The sequence below is a fragment of the Talpa occidentalis genome, unplaced genomic scaffold, assembly GCF_014898055.3.
Source record: "Talpa occidentalis isolate TD23 unplaced genomic scaffold, MPIMG_talOcc4v2.1 talOcc4.10, whole genome shotgun sequence".
Classification (NCBI taxonomy): Eukaryota; Metazoa; Chordata; class Mammalia; order Eulipotyphla; family Talpidae; genus Talpa; species Talpa occidentalis.
In genome coordinates this window covers 10,613,972-10,628,113 of record NW_023600993.1, presented here as the reverse complement: position 1 = coordinate 10,628,113, position 14,142 = coordinate 10,613,972, and the positions used below count along the sequence as shown (strand labels likewise).

The following is a 14,142-nucleotide window of genomic DNA, read 5'->3' as shown; positions in this document are numbered from 1 at the left end:
TTCCCTGTCTTCTCAGTGTGTGGTAATGTGGAGTCTGCCCTTCTGCTCTAAACATGGTCCCGCCCTGCATCCCAGAAGGTCATGTCATGTCACTGATGAGGACATCAGTGCCTGGCTTTCCCCGGTACCCCCGGGATAGGTGCTCTGAAAGCCTCCTCCTTGCTCTAGCCCTTGATCAAGGCAGATGGAGGGGCTGTGCATGGAGGATGTGGGGGGTAGCAGAAAAGAATCTGATTTGTCCACTCACAGGTGATACTCATTTTAGCTACATGTTGCTATTTATTCCTCTAGTTCCCTCATAGCCCACCTCTAGTCTACTAGGAAATCTGTTGGCTCTACTGTTAAAATTTATCCAGAATCCCACTGCTTCCCATCACCTTCTCGACTCCCCCCGGCCTCTCTCACCTGGCTGACCTCCACGGCTCTGCCCTGCCCACCACTCTCCAGGCCAGTCTCAACACAGCACCTTGGAGATCACTGTCAGATCGCATATTCTCTCCTGTTGCTTAAAGTCTTCCCATGCCCACCCCCCTTCACTGTCTCCCCAGGTAAAAGAACCAAGGGAGGGCCTTAGTTTTAAAATGGCCTGTAAGGTTCTTCTAGATCAGTCCCCATTACCTCTCCCACTAATTGCCCCTCACCCTCTGCTCCAGCTTCCCTGGCTTCCTTCCAGACACGCCAGGCTCACTCTGAGCTCGTGGCCTGAAAGCTTAAGTGCTTCCCTCAGCTCAAGCCTGTTCTTACAAAACAACCCTCTGAACTTTACCTTGGCTTTGTTGGCAGCGTTCAGGTTAGAGACTTGGTCAATCAATTGCCGGACAGAGTCGGAACTGACTTCCCCGTCCTCCAAACGATGATAAATTAATCGTGGTTTGCCTTCAGGGTTTTTCAGAAAAGCTTCTTCACAGTCTTCCAATAAAAGGCTAGATTGAAAATCAGTATTTCTTGTAGTACCCTGCCCTGTGGCAGCAGTGAATCAACCTGAGTGTCAATAATGAGGTTTAAAACTACAAAGACTTAGCAGGCAGCAAAGACCAGCTGCAGCTTGTTCTGCAAACAAGATTTAAAAGGCTCAAAATGATCTTTACATTTACAATGTTGTTCTTATGACCAATTAACCAAGTCTAACAGCAAGAAACCTTTAATTCTTTATTTTATTTATAAAAGGCCATAGAATATATTGAGTTTCTTGGATTGTTGTGGTTAGGAGAACTTAATTAGAATTTATCTTCGAAGTTCATTTGGCAATCTCAATTCTATTTACAAGTTAATTCATAGTAATTACAGAATTTTCAGCTTACCTTGGTAAAGCTAAATGAATGAATAAAATAACTAATGAACTCTTCTCAATTTCCCATTTTCTTACAGTGAGGTATTGATTCTCAACATCTACTGGAAAATATACAGCATGGAAAAAATATCCCATTGTCTCGCACATTCTTTTAAGTTTAGGTGAATAGTCCTACAGATAAATTAGAACATATAAAAGCACAATAAGCTAAAGATCTATCAGCTTCCTCCTACTTAGAATAAAAGGCGTGTTTTAGAACAGACAGTTTATGCTGGATATTTTCTCATGTAAAGTTTTAATAGTATGTAATCACATTTTAAAGAAAAATTTTGAGAAAGTGAGTTTCTCTAGTTGAAAAAAAATAATAATAATGTTAGCAACTTTTCCTAGCTCAAGAAGTGAATTATTTCACAGTAAAACCTAAACAAACAGAACAAATATATTAGGTTTTTTTCCTTTGGTATTTATTTTTTATGATTACAAATGTTTTCTGTTTTACTGTTATAAAGAGTGAAAAATATAAGTCCATAGATCAACAGAGTATAAACTGTTCACCATGATATATTAGAACACTAAAACAATCAGATGTAAATTTTAAATGTTTAAATATTTTGGTCTATAATACATTAAGTTATTAAGTAACGATAACTACTATAAATAATATAATAATATAAATAGCCGCCTCAGCATGTGCTTGTTAATAATCTATATTCAGTTAATGAGTGGAAACTTTGATTTCAAAATATTTTAACTAACGACGCAGACACCATCAACAAGGGTCTTCTTAATCATTGCAGAGAACAGGTGATGAAGCATTCAAAAACATGAAGTTCCCTGATCTTAACTGGAATATACTGATAATGCAGAGGAAGATTTTCTCTTAAACCCAAGATGCTTCCTGTTGTATTAAAACATATACTAGTAGTAAACTACTTGGTTTCGATGTAGAGGTATCATAAATCGGATACGATACTAACTTGTATTTTAAATCAGTGAATAAAGAGTTTATAAATATCCTTACCTTAAGGAAAAGATCCATTTCAGGCTGGGTTTCATCTGTATAAATGAGGTAACATTTGACCGTGTTGCTCCACAGAGAATGCGAAAACAGTGGAGTAACTTGTAATAAACTAGCTACAGCGATATCCCAATCGTCTGAAATTAAAAATTCTGAATTTATGAAAAAATTACTGAAAAACATTTAACAAGATGAATCAAAAAATTAATAGTCTAAAAAATTCAACAGGCATCACTGAATGGAATCTGATTGCACTTGTAATACTGACATAGCTTCTAGAATAACATATTCGAAGGCAATCAGTTCTCTAACTTCAAATTCTACCTGTAGGCTTAAAGCAATCAGTATCACCAGTGGTCCCTGCCAGTCAAATGTCACCAAACAACGTGACTTGAACTGCTCAATTCATCTGGTCCTTGAGGAGATCCTGTCTTCCCAGACTGCCCTATAGTTTTGCCTACTTATTACTCTAAAATGTACTGAATCAAAAAGAATTTTTAAGAATGGCATAAAATGAAAAGTAGTCATATGGTATTTAGTGAGAATCAACATTTTAAGACACACTTGGCTAACTCCAAAGGATCAATTTTTAAAATGATTTTCTTTTTGCTAATAGGTAAATAATTTTACAGTTTTAAGAAAAAGCTGGAGGTCTGCCCAGGTCTGCTACTGGTATTGAAACTCTGAACAGATCTTGGAACTGTGTTAGACACCAAATTACATAAAAATATGAAAATATTCTTTTGACTATTATGTAACTGGACTTTCGCATTCTACTCTGTAAAATGCTTAAACCTTTGACAATATCAAAGGTGCAGAGGGAAAAAGCTAAAAACTACTGTTTTCAGTTCATCTACATTAGACTCTCACTGCTTAAATTAAAAAATTCTGAGAACTCAGACCAAAAGTTGGGATATTAAAATCTGGTTGTCCGGGCCAGCCCTGAAGCACCAGCTGACCCGGGTATGAGTTATGTAAATTCAGCAGCCCTGGTACGTGATGGTTTGTCAAGGGAAGATGCCAGAACACAACCTTCATGCTCTCCTGATGGGATTCCTCCCGGCACAAGCCTATAATACATGAAAATCACTACCGCTGGCCAAGGTCATTGACAAATGGCACTTGTTACCTCTGTTGACATTTGTAAAGGGTCCTTCCACATCTATAGAACTATGGGCGAACTCAGGGCCCCGGAAGGACTGCTGAAGCTGGATCATACTTCCTAGGGATGGCTCACTTCCCAGGGCGCCTCCAGCCCAATATTCACACTGGGTTCCAGCAGCTATTAAAGCAAGAGATTTTATCTTGTGAAAACCAAATTACTGAAACTTATTACATATACTGAACAGGATTTCAAATTCATAGAAAGACCACAATATTATAAATACAACAAGTCAAACCTAAATGATGTAAAAACACACTTTGCCCTGACTTCTGGCCATTTCTAAAGTGCTAGTTAACATAATTCTGGCTATCATTTCAAATTCAAGCAAGGGATTAAAACAAGAAAGATGAAAAGTAGGGCCTCCCTGGTGGCGCAAGGGGTTAAGACACAACCTATTATGCTATCCACAGCCTCTGCATCACGAGTTTGATCCCCGGGCAGCAGGGGAGCTACCCACATGGCGCAGTAGACCTCTCCTGACTCGCCCTGCTGCTCCCCTCAGCAGTGTATTTCAGTCAGTCTGCCTGTTCAGTTCCCCACTCTGTCTCTGGTGAATCCTCTCACCCGCCCCCCCACACCTCTGGCCTGTACCCCGTTCTTGTATGCATAAATAAATCTTTAAAAAAAAAAGTTAGTACTAAAAATCCCAGGATATTGGTCAGATTTCAAAAATACCGTCAGTTGCCACATTTTACTTTAACATGCATCAATTTATAAGAATATAGTTATAGTTCTTTATAAATAGGAAAGTTACTACATGTTCCTACTGCAGTTAAAATACTCTTTCAGTATCAGTCATAGTTCATTATTTTTTTGAAACATGGGGAGCACTTTCACTCTATGATTTCATACTTTATTTCTAGAAAAAAGCACTTCATATATTTAATTATAAAATAAAAACTTTTCAAATAGTTCTCAAAACTGCACTAGAAACCACTCAATGAAATGTGCAGCTATTCTGGTAGCTGCAAAAAGAGGCAGCAGAGACTACTAACTGCCCTCAATGTCCCTTCTACTCTTCTCCCGTCAATAACAGAACCCCGAACTTTAGGTGAATACAGGGCTCTCCCACCAGTGACCACACTTCCCAATTTTCACAGGCATAGCTCTGACCTACCAGATCTAGGTGGGAGTCATTTGTTTACCTTTCAAGGAAAGAAATGCAATCTTTTCCCTCTTCCCCTGGCTGAACATGGATGTGATGGTGGAACCCAGAGGAGCTGTCTTTACTAAAGAGAGGAAACCTGCAGGGTTAGGCTGCAGAACAAGACTAGGCCCTGATGAAGTCACGGACTCGTGAAAAGAGCCATCACAGCAGCTGAGTAAGCAAACGTCTATTTGCAACAGCCATCACAGGGAGAAGCATCAAGTTGGTGCTACAGAAAAACTAAGAATAATAAAAGTAGGAAATAACCCAACCAGTAACATCTGTACAGTTGTCGTCTGAATCAGACTCCCCAGGGTCAAACACTTGGATCCCTTGAGCCTGCAGCCTCTGAAGTTTGCTCTCCAACTCTCGCTTGGCCCTCAGTAAGTCCTGGATTTCATTTTCCTTGGTCTCCCTAAAAATCTTAAAAAGAAAAATTTCATTTAAGAAAACTTTTTCATAATCAAGGAAAAACTTTTTCATAATCTGTGATTCCTAAAACCAAAGTTCATTGGTTCTTGAGCTCTTTTGGAGGATGACTGATTCAAGTGCCTCCACCTCACTGTTTTGTAACCGTTGGGATTCTAGCGGGATTCCTCCCTGGTGTGGGGCCACCCGGCATGCTGCATGCTTAGCAACCCTGCCCCCTTCCTGTAAGTGGCAGTAACACCTTCCCACACAAAACATCCCAAGCATTTCCACATGCCTTGCCCCAAATAGAGACCCTTTTCAAAAATCCCTATTTACAGGTTCACTTTTAAACCTTTCCTTTGAGACTATCTTAAGCTCACCAGGTCCAGCTCAAAAGTGTAAGAAGTGCTTTACTCTTCTGTAACTTTCACGAACAAGGCTAACATGACTCATTCATCACATTATATAAACTAAAATATGTTGTTTTTATTCTGTGTCACCCTGGAGGGAAAGGAATTTACCTTGAATTGTCTTTTCACTTTATCTCTGTCATGTTCGAATGTAGCTGCTCTCTCCATTGCTTGGTATTTGGCTTCTAAAGCACTTTCCTTTTCCCGAAGTATCTTCTGGTAAGTTTTTTGAAGTGCCTGGAATAATTTACTTTATTATTTCTATTCCTCCCGAAGTTTATATTCTCTTACACCTCTGTAACATAGCTTAGAATTTTAACAACATACTATTTTACCAGTTATCAAACACATAATGAAAAGAACGCAAACATGTTTGAAACGACAGCATCTTAACATTAAGCTTTTTGGTGGAAATTAATACTTTTTCTTTGAAATACTGTACCACCACTTAACCTTCCCTACACCTCAGTTTTCCCATCTTTGAGAGACTAGAAAGCATCCTCTGGCTCCACTTCTCAATCATTTTACACCCCCCACCCCCCAGGATGCCTGACACACTACAGGCCTCCGGCATGTGTTCTCCTGCATGGACTAGACGTGGAGAGTGCTGCAAGCGTGGGTATGTGAGAAAGGAGCCAGAGGGGCTCTAGAAGGGACCTGGGTTGGGAAGAGCAGTAACTTGGGACCGTCAGCCCTTACTGAGCAGGTGTTAGACCGGGTGGTCTTCCTTCCGGCCTCCCCTACAGTGGGTCCTGTCTACTGGCAGTGAAATCAACTGTGTGAGTGCAGGGGCCGTTTTATGGATGCCAGCGCATTAAGGCTGCCCAGTAGGGACGATGATAAGACCACAAAGAGACTGCTGATAAATGTCTTCCCAGGTTAGCTAGGTAACCGCTAACCCGGCGAGAGAGGGCTTGACTAAAATGCCCTGTCTGAAAGAAGCAGGCTTCTTTCTTTTAGAAAAATCAGCTCGAGGTATTCACTTCCTACTATGATGAGTCCTGCTATGATGAGACACCTGGGCTGTGTAGAAGTCTCCCCCATAATAAAGGAGGGAGCACACACACCAAATCCCCAGAGAGGCCAAAATCCACCGGCAGAGTCTCACAACCCTGCTCACAGAGCAGCAACTACTTCTTGCTTTATCTATTTATTCAAGCTCATTCAACTAGGTCTACTCCAGGGAGGGCCTGCGGGAACTGCGGTTGTTGCTGTTTCAGTTAACAAAGTGGATTCAGGGAGTCTGACTCTATGTAAGGAACGTTTTCAACCACAGTAGTGAAAATGAGGGGCAGGGCGGGTTTCCAGAACATTCAACCCAAGAGCTGGGCCATCTGAGGGGAGGGAAAATCAAAACCTCCTGGGAAGTTCGCTGATTCTCTGCAGCAGGCAGAGGTGGAGGCCTCGGTGGGGCGCGGGGAGGGGCGCCGCGTCCCCCGTAAACCGCTTCTCGGGGCGCCTTGGAGACCGGCTTTTGCTGCCTCAGGACACTTTTGAGCAAACTGTTGCTGGAACCCGTGGGGGCCCCCGAGAACACGTCCCCCCGTTAAGTCGCCAGGCCTTGGGCCTGCGAAGCGCGCTGGTCTGGGGGCGGCGGGACGGGCGCGGGGCGCGGCCCGGCCCGGCCTCGGGGTGCAGCCCGCGCCCCCGCCTACCTGCAGCTCGGCGCGCAGCCGCTTGTTCTCCGAGTCCAGCTTGGCCTCGCGCCGGCCCATGGACAGCAGCTCCTGGTTCTTGCTGACCCGGAAGATGTCGTACTCCTTCCGCAGCCGCTCGTACTCGGCCGCCGCGCACTCCAGCTCGGGGCCCGCCGAGCCGGTGGAGCGGAAGCTCGCGCCCAGCAGCCCCGCGCCGCCCGGCCCGCGCGCCGCCGCCCCCGGGCCCGCGCCCGCCGCCCCCGCGCCGCGCCGGAGGGAGCCGCGCAGCAGGCGGGCCTTGGGCCGCACCTCCACCGGGATCTCGCAGGCCTCGCCGCCGCCCGCCCCGTACGTGTCCTCGATCACCTCCCCGCCCGCGGGGCTCACCAGCGACGAGGCGGTCCCCATGGCCGCCGGGCCCGCCGCCGGTACCAGCAGGGGCGGGGCGGGGGGCGGGGCGGCGGGCGGGGGCGGGGCAGCATGAGGGGCGGGGCGGCGGGAGGGGCGGGGCAGCGGGAGAGGCGGGGCATAATAAGGGGCGGGGCATCATAAGGGGGCGGAGCGGGACGAGCGGGACGGGGCGGGGCAGCAGGAGGGGGCGGGGCGGCCGGAGGAGACGGGCAGCCGGAGTGGGCGGGGCAGCCGGAGTGGGCGGGGCAGCCGGAGGGGGCGGGGCAGCCGGAGGGGGCGGGCAGCCGGAGGGGGCGGGCAGCCGGAGGGGCGGGGCAGCCCGGAGGGGCGGGGCAGCCGGAGTGGGCGGGCAGCCGGAGGCGACGGGGCAGCCGGAGTGGGCGGGCATCCGGAGGGGCGGGGCATCCGGAGGGGGCGGGGCGGGGCGAGCAGAGCGGGGCGGGGCAGCAGGAGGGGACGGGCAGCCCGAGGGGACGGGGCGGAGGGGCGGGGCTGGACGAAAGGAAAGGCCTGGAGAATATTAACCAAGCAGCTTCCCAGCAGCCGCCACACAAGCGGCACCCCCTTCACCTGTCTGGCTCTCAGACCCTGGACCTCTGTCCCAGGCACTGGTCGCCCGGGACAGCTAGGGGCAGGCCCCTGCTGCTGAGTTCCGAATTTATTTAAATCAGCCAATCCTAAATCTGTTTCTCCTGCCCGTCCTACTCCTTCCTGCAGAAACCTCAGTAAAGACTCCTGCATGGCCAGAGTAGCCCCTCCTTTTGCCCTCCTGGCCACCCAGGTGCTGCCCCACACAGCCCCGCAAGGTGTGGCGGGACCCCACTGGGAACTGTGAGTAGAAACTCTTCTCAAGGGGGTCGACCCGCTAATATTCTCAACAGTATTTTAATATGTTGTAGAGTTTTTTCCCCCATAAAATTGCAGGCCCCGTGAGGGTGGAGGGCATATAAGAAGTTAGACAAAACTAGACACCTGGGAAGGCACAGTATCTTTCTCCTTAGACAGAGCTCTGGCCAATGCATGACCAAATCCCCATCGCTGCCTTCAAACTGTGAGCAAAATTTGCTTGGTTTTTCGAATTAAGCTTTTAAACTTATCAGCTTAGCAGGGAACCCATCAGTTCCAGATTCATTATTTAGCAATAATCAAGTTACACCACATATGAAACAGCCTATTCCCTGAGTTACTTCGTTAGAATCTGAGTTTCCACGGCATATTTCAACTCAATCTAGTATGGGGGAGCATGGGGTGGGGCAGAAGGGGAGGGGGGTGCACAGCATGGGAGGAGAGAATGAGAGGATACACTCCTGGGAGGTGCGAGCTCCAGACTCATTTCCAGGAAAGTGGGTGGGGCTGAACTTGGCTGTCACCTCATGGAAGTGGGGAGAGGGGAGGTTGGCCTTGGGAATGTCATAGTAGTTGTTCAAATTATGGTGGTTGGTGAACTCATTGCTGAGGCCAAAGTCTGCAATTTTTACATTCAGGTCAGCATCAAAAAGCAGGCTCTCTGGCTTCAGGCCCCCCGTGGGTAACAGCTCTCTGGGGTAGTGCTGCACAGCAGGTTCTAACTGCCGGGCCTCTCTCATGGCCATGGTCCTGGAGATGATCAAACATGTCTCCTCTGCTAACAGACTTCATGACAAGGTACAGTATTTCTGGGGCACCCATCACCTGGATATTGTGGTGATTCAAGATCTTCATGCTATAGACTTCATGGAAAAGTCCTTGGCAGTTGTTAATGATCTTCGCGTCTACCTCAGTCCCAGTCAGGGTGTGCTGGCTCAACTTTACCTTAGTGAATGTACCTCAGCCAAGTGCCTCCAGCATCTCCTAATTTTAGATATGGGTTTCCTCATTAGCAGAGATGGATATGAAGTCCTAAATCATGTTTGGGAGTTAAAGTATATAAAGATGTGAATTAGTGACATCAACACCAGCACTGACAATACTAACAGTGCTAACTAATACTAGCAAAGCTAACCATGCTTATACTATGTTAACAATACCAACAAATTATATTATGTTAACAATACCAACAAATTATATTATGTTAACAATACCAACAACACCAACATGCCAATTAACAATACTATACACTAAAGGAAATGAGAGAGGAATTTAAATATTTCACTATAAGAAATCAACTAGGTGCCTCCCTGGCAGCTTAAAGGGTTAAATCTCAGCACTATTACCTCTATGGCCTGCGTTTGATCCTCCACCAGGGAGCTGACCCATACATGGCACAGCAGACCTCTCCTGTCTGGCCTGCGGTTCCTCTCAGCAGTGTATTTCGGTAGATCCACCTGTCCTGCTCCCCCCATCTATGATGAATCCTCTCACCTCCTACATCTCTGGCCTATACCCCAGTTCTTTTACACAAAAATAAAAACAAATTAAGTGTTTTCAAAAAAGAAAGAAATCAACTAAACACAAAAGAAGACAGAAATGAGGGACATAAAAAGCTATAAGGCATATAGAAGATAGAAAAATGTAGAAGTCAATTAGTCCATCATCAGTAATTAATTCAAATATAAATGGATTGAGTTCTCCAGTCAAAGAGATGGCAGAAGGGATTAAAAAACATGATCCAAGTATTTGCTGTCTATAAGACAATCTTTACATATGAAGACACAAATAGATTGAAAGGATAAACAATATTCTATGTCAATAGCACCCAAAAGAGAATGGGGTGGTATACTAATATCAAACAAAATAGATTTTAAATCAAATACACCCATGTTCATAGCAGCATTATTCAAAATAGCTGAAGCGTAGAAATAACCCAGTTTTCCATTGATGGATGTGAATGGATAAGTAAAATGTGGCCTAAACATGCAATGAAATCATGTCTTGCCTTGAAAAAGAAGGAAATTATGTTGCAACATGGAAGAACCTTGAGGATATTATGCTTGTGAAACAGGCCAGTCATAAAAGGACAGCAACTGTCAGGTTGCATTTTGATTAGGTACTTAGGGGAGTCATATCAGAGACAGAAAGAATAGTGCTTGTCAGGAGCTGGGGACTGGGAGGAATCAGGAATATTTGTTTAGTGTATGTGGTGTTTCAGTCTTACAAGATGAAAAGACTTATGGGGATGGATGATGGTGAAGTTTGGCAACATGACTTAAATGTATTTAAAACTACTGAACAGAGCACTTAAAAATGGTTAGGTGTAAGGGCCTCCCCTGGTGGCGGAGCAGATGAGTGCTGGGCTGCAAAGCTGCCTGCAGCCTCTGCAGCACCGGTTCGATCTCCAGCCACTGGCGAGGGTCCTACATGGTGAGACAGACCTCTCCTGCCATGCCCGCTGCTCCCTTCAGCAGTGTATTTTGTCAGTCTGCCTGTTCTGTTCCCTGCTCTGGCGCTAGTGAATCCTCTCATCCTCCCGTGCTTCTGACTGTATCCAGTGCTTGTATAAATAAATAAATCTTAAAAAAAAAAATGGTTAGGTGTAAGATGGTAAATTTTGTTACGTATATTTTACCACAATAAAAGTTTTGTTTGTCCCTCCCAGCTGTCGTGTGAGTTTCTGTGTGTTGGAGCAGGTAAGGAGGTGGGTAGGAGAAGCCAGTGTAGAGTAACCAGCTCCGAGCAGATCCCAGATGGCACTTCATACATGAGACTTCTCCTTCCTGGTTTCAATCACATTGATCTCAATCATATAATCCCTTTTTTTCCAGAAAAATCACATAAACTGTGAACAATGAGGGATTGAGAAGACCTAATTATTCACTGGAAAATATGAGAGGTTAGCTATGGAAATAACTGAGCCATTGATTCACCATGAACAGATGATGCCTCAAGTTCCATGTCAATCCAGAGCGCCTCCTTCAACATCTGCAGAGAAAGGACAAAGGGAATTGAAGAGAATTCACTTTGCTGGAGACATTAGATCACAGTCCATGAATTGAACAGATTATACAAGTTGAAATACATCGATATCATTACCAAGTGCATATTGAAGTAGTGTAAATTATGTACTCAGCACCAAAGAATCTTGTCAGTATATAAAAAGGACAGGAAAAAGCTTTGAGACCTCAATCTGAATCTGACAAAATACAACTGAAAGGAAAAGTAATTTGAAAATTGAAAAACATTATCTGTGTTAGGATTGTTCAAAGAGAATCACTAGGGTATCTAGAGAAATATAGAAAGAGACTAGGAGGCCCTGGCTTACATGGTTATGGAAGCTAAGAAGTCCCACCTGCTGCCTTCTGCAAACTGGAGGCCTAAGAACTGGGGAGCTGGTGTCCAGGGGCAGAGAGCAAATCCCCCAGCCCATATCTGTGTTCTGTTCGGGCCCTGGATGGATTGGATGAAGCCCACCCTTGCTGGTGAGGCTTCCTCTACTCAGTCTACCAACTCAAATGCCCTCTCTTCTGAAAACACGCCCACAAACACCAAGGAATCATGTTTTTACCAGCCATTTGGGTATCCCTTAGCCTAAGAAAGTTGACACATAAAATTAACCATCACAGAAAGCTAGTGAATTTGGTTCTACCCTCCTGTTGCCCACATTGCTACTGTTGGCCAAGGCCCCCTTCTCTGTTCTGCCCCCTCCATCTCTCTGCTGAGCCCCCTTTAGTTGTCTGTTTTCATTTCTCTCTCAGCTTCTTTCCCAGGACAGTCTCGTTCACTCTTTTTCCCCAAGGCGAGCACTCAACCCACCCCCACCCTCTATTTTACCTTGTTTCCTCTTTACTCCCTCAGTTTCCCTGATTCTTCTTAGTCTCTTTTCTCCTCCTACCCCATCAAGACATTTACAGCATGGAATAAAGATCCCCTGATCCAGGAGGCCACATTTCCCAGTGGGCTGGTAGGTAGAGGCAGTGGCTGGGATTTGGAGCAGAAAAATATGGGGTTTCACCATCAGGGGAGTCTCCTCCAGTATGGGGTTCAGGAACCTTTCTGAGGGGAGATTGTAAAGGGGAAAGGTGGGAATCTGTTGCTGAAGGACTGGGGAGGTGGTGTCTCCAGAGAGGGGGACCTATGGGAGGGAAGACATGGGTTATGGGGTTTTCCTCACAGACTTGGAGGAGCCAGGGTAAGTCTCCACCGCCAGGGTGCAGACGAGAGGGAGTGGTCTGTGGGAATGGGACTGGTGGAGGAACTTTAAGCTGGAAAATCAGGCGGCATCCAACAGGCCACATGCAGAAGGACCTAGTTGGAATTTTAAAGGAAATGAATGGGTACCTGGTAGTGGGGTGGAGCAATCACCTGGGGAGCCTATCAAGGCAGTGCCAGGCTCAGGGCCTGAGGACTGGGAGAGGTCAGGGAGTGTAACGTCCACAGTGATCCCCACGTTACTGGGGTGTGCAGAATCTGTTAAGGGGTGCCCCAAAAGGTAAGTTTGAAGTAGAAATGAAAAAAACTCATTACCTTAAGAAGGGCTGATCCATCCTTCAACTGTTTCTAGAGAGGCAGTAAACAGTCAGCTGTGGGTGGAGGGGGGGCCGTGGCCAGTGGTGGGTCCTGGAGGGAGGGGGTGGGGCCTCCTTCTTCGAAATGGAATCTGGGTCTGCTGGGGTGGGTGCTGCGGCAGTTGGTATCCAGTGGAAACAGCTACTTCCATCACACTCAGGTTAAAAGTTTCATTCAACGCAAGATAAAATCTTAGAGTTGAGAGGCCACTACATGAAATGTTGAGCTTTCTTAAGCTGAAAATGGTTAAAAGCCTTTTTGCGAGGAATGGAGACTGAGATCCCTCTTGGCCAAACCTCTACTCATGCCCTCCGAGCTTGTTTTCAGCTCCTCCTGACTTTTGGGGTCCATGTTCCTCTCTGCACTGCGTGGTTTTAGCAAGAGTCACCCACAGTTTCTCTGGACTCCCTCATCTTCAAGAGCTGATCAACTTCCTCATCCCCCACTGCCCCCAAGGTGAAGGGGGATTCTCTGTTGCTTTCAGCAGGGTCCTTTTAGGTTAGTTTAGCCAGAAACCCCTCTTTCCCTCTTAGGCTTTCCATCCACCGATCCAGCCTGTAAATTCTCACTTTTCCTTGTATTGGGGTTGAGACACCGCTGCAGTGGCCCCCATACCTATCACAACAGTGTTCTCTTGAATGAAGTCAGTCGTCTTTGCTTTTGTTAACAAGTGTCATGAATGTTGTTTTCTTTACCAAGACACCTGTCCGGTGAGCACCCTACTTGCGCTTCAGCCTGTAGGGCCATGGCTAAGTCCAGAACACACCTCATTTCTACCCTGTGTGGCTGCCGCCCTTAATGAGGTTGTTCTATGGCGGAGGCAATGGAGTTTTGCAAATGTCCTGACATCCCTTGTCAGTTGACTTTAAGACAGTTAAAAGGGATATTTCCCTTAAGAGTATCCATGTCCATCAGGCACAGAAGAAATCACACTCAGAAGGTGTGAAGTCAGGAAGTCTCCTGCTGGTCTTGAATGAAAGCTAGAATCAGAGTAAGTGATAAAAGGGTGGCAGATGGGAGTGGCAGGGAGCCGGGTGCAACTGATTAAGGCTAACCCTTCTGAACATACCTCTAGGTACAGTGTTGATGTGGGACTTTAAATAGATTCAGAAAGGAAATTAACAAGGATTGGGAAGAAACCCTTTGAAAACTGAAGGCAAAGAAAATAAAGGAGTTTAATTTCCTATTAAAGGAATACCATAATCACACAAAAGAATAAAAAACAACTACT

General features: G+C 46.0%; 1 protein-coding gene and 1 long non-coding RNA gene across 7 annotated transcripts in view; both read right to left on the bottom strand.

Annotated features, from left to right (window-relative positions):
* NPHP3 (nephrocystin 3) overlaps window positions 1-7,493 on the bottom strand; it is a 41,301-nt gene extending 33,808 nt beyond the window's left edge. For all 6 annotated transcript variants that reach the window (XR_008549397.1, XR_008549406.1, XR_008549405.1 and 3 more), the window contains exons 1-7: window positions 7,098-7,493; window positions 5,554-5,679; window positions 4,894-5,044; window positions 3,439-3,591; window positions 2,313-2,446; window positions 1,302-1,462; window positions 767-923 (exon numbers count right to left, since the gene is read on the bottom strand). Coding sequence is in view for 3 of the 6 variants with exons in the window: in XM_054688537.1 (XP_054544512.1) it covers window positions 767-923; window positions 1,302-1,462; window positions 2,313-2,446; window positions 3,439-3,591; window positions 4,894-5,044; window positions 5,554-5,679; window positions 7,098-7,487 (1,272 nt within the window). In the remaining 3 variants the exon portion in view is untranslated. The remainder of the gene's footprint in view (window positions 1-766; window positions 924-1,301; window positions 1,463-2,312; window positions 2,447-3,438; window positions 3,592-4,893; window positions 5,045-5,553; window positions 5,680-7,097) is intronic.
* Window positions 7,494-8,354: 861 nt separating this feature from the next.
* Window positions 8,355-13,011, bottom strand: LOC119256492 (uncharacterized). The gene is made up of 3 exons (XR_005127808.2): window positions 12,870-13,011; window positions 11,273-11,327; window positions 8,355-9,368 (listed from the first exon to the last, which is right to left on the bottom strand). It is a non-coding gene; the product is annotated as an uncharacterized LOC119256492 (long non-coding RNA).
* Between the last annotated feature and the right edge of the window lie 1,131 nt (window positions 13,012-14,142).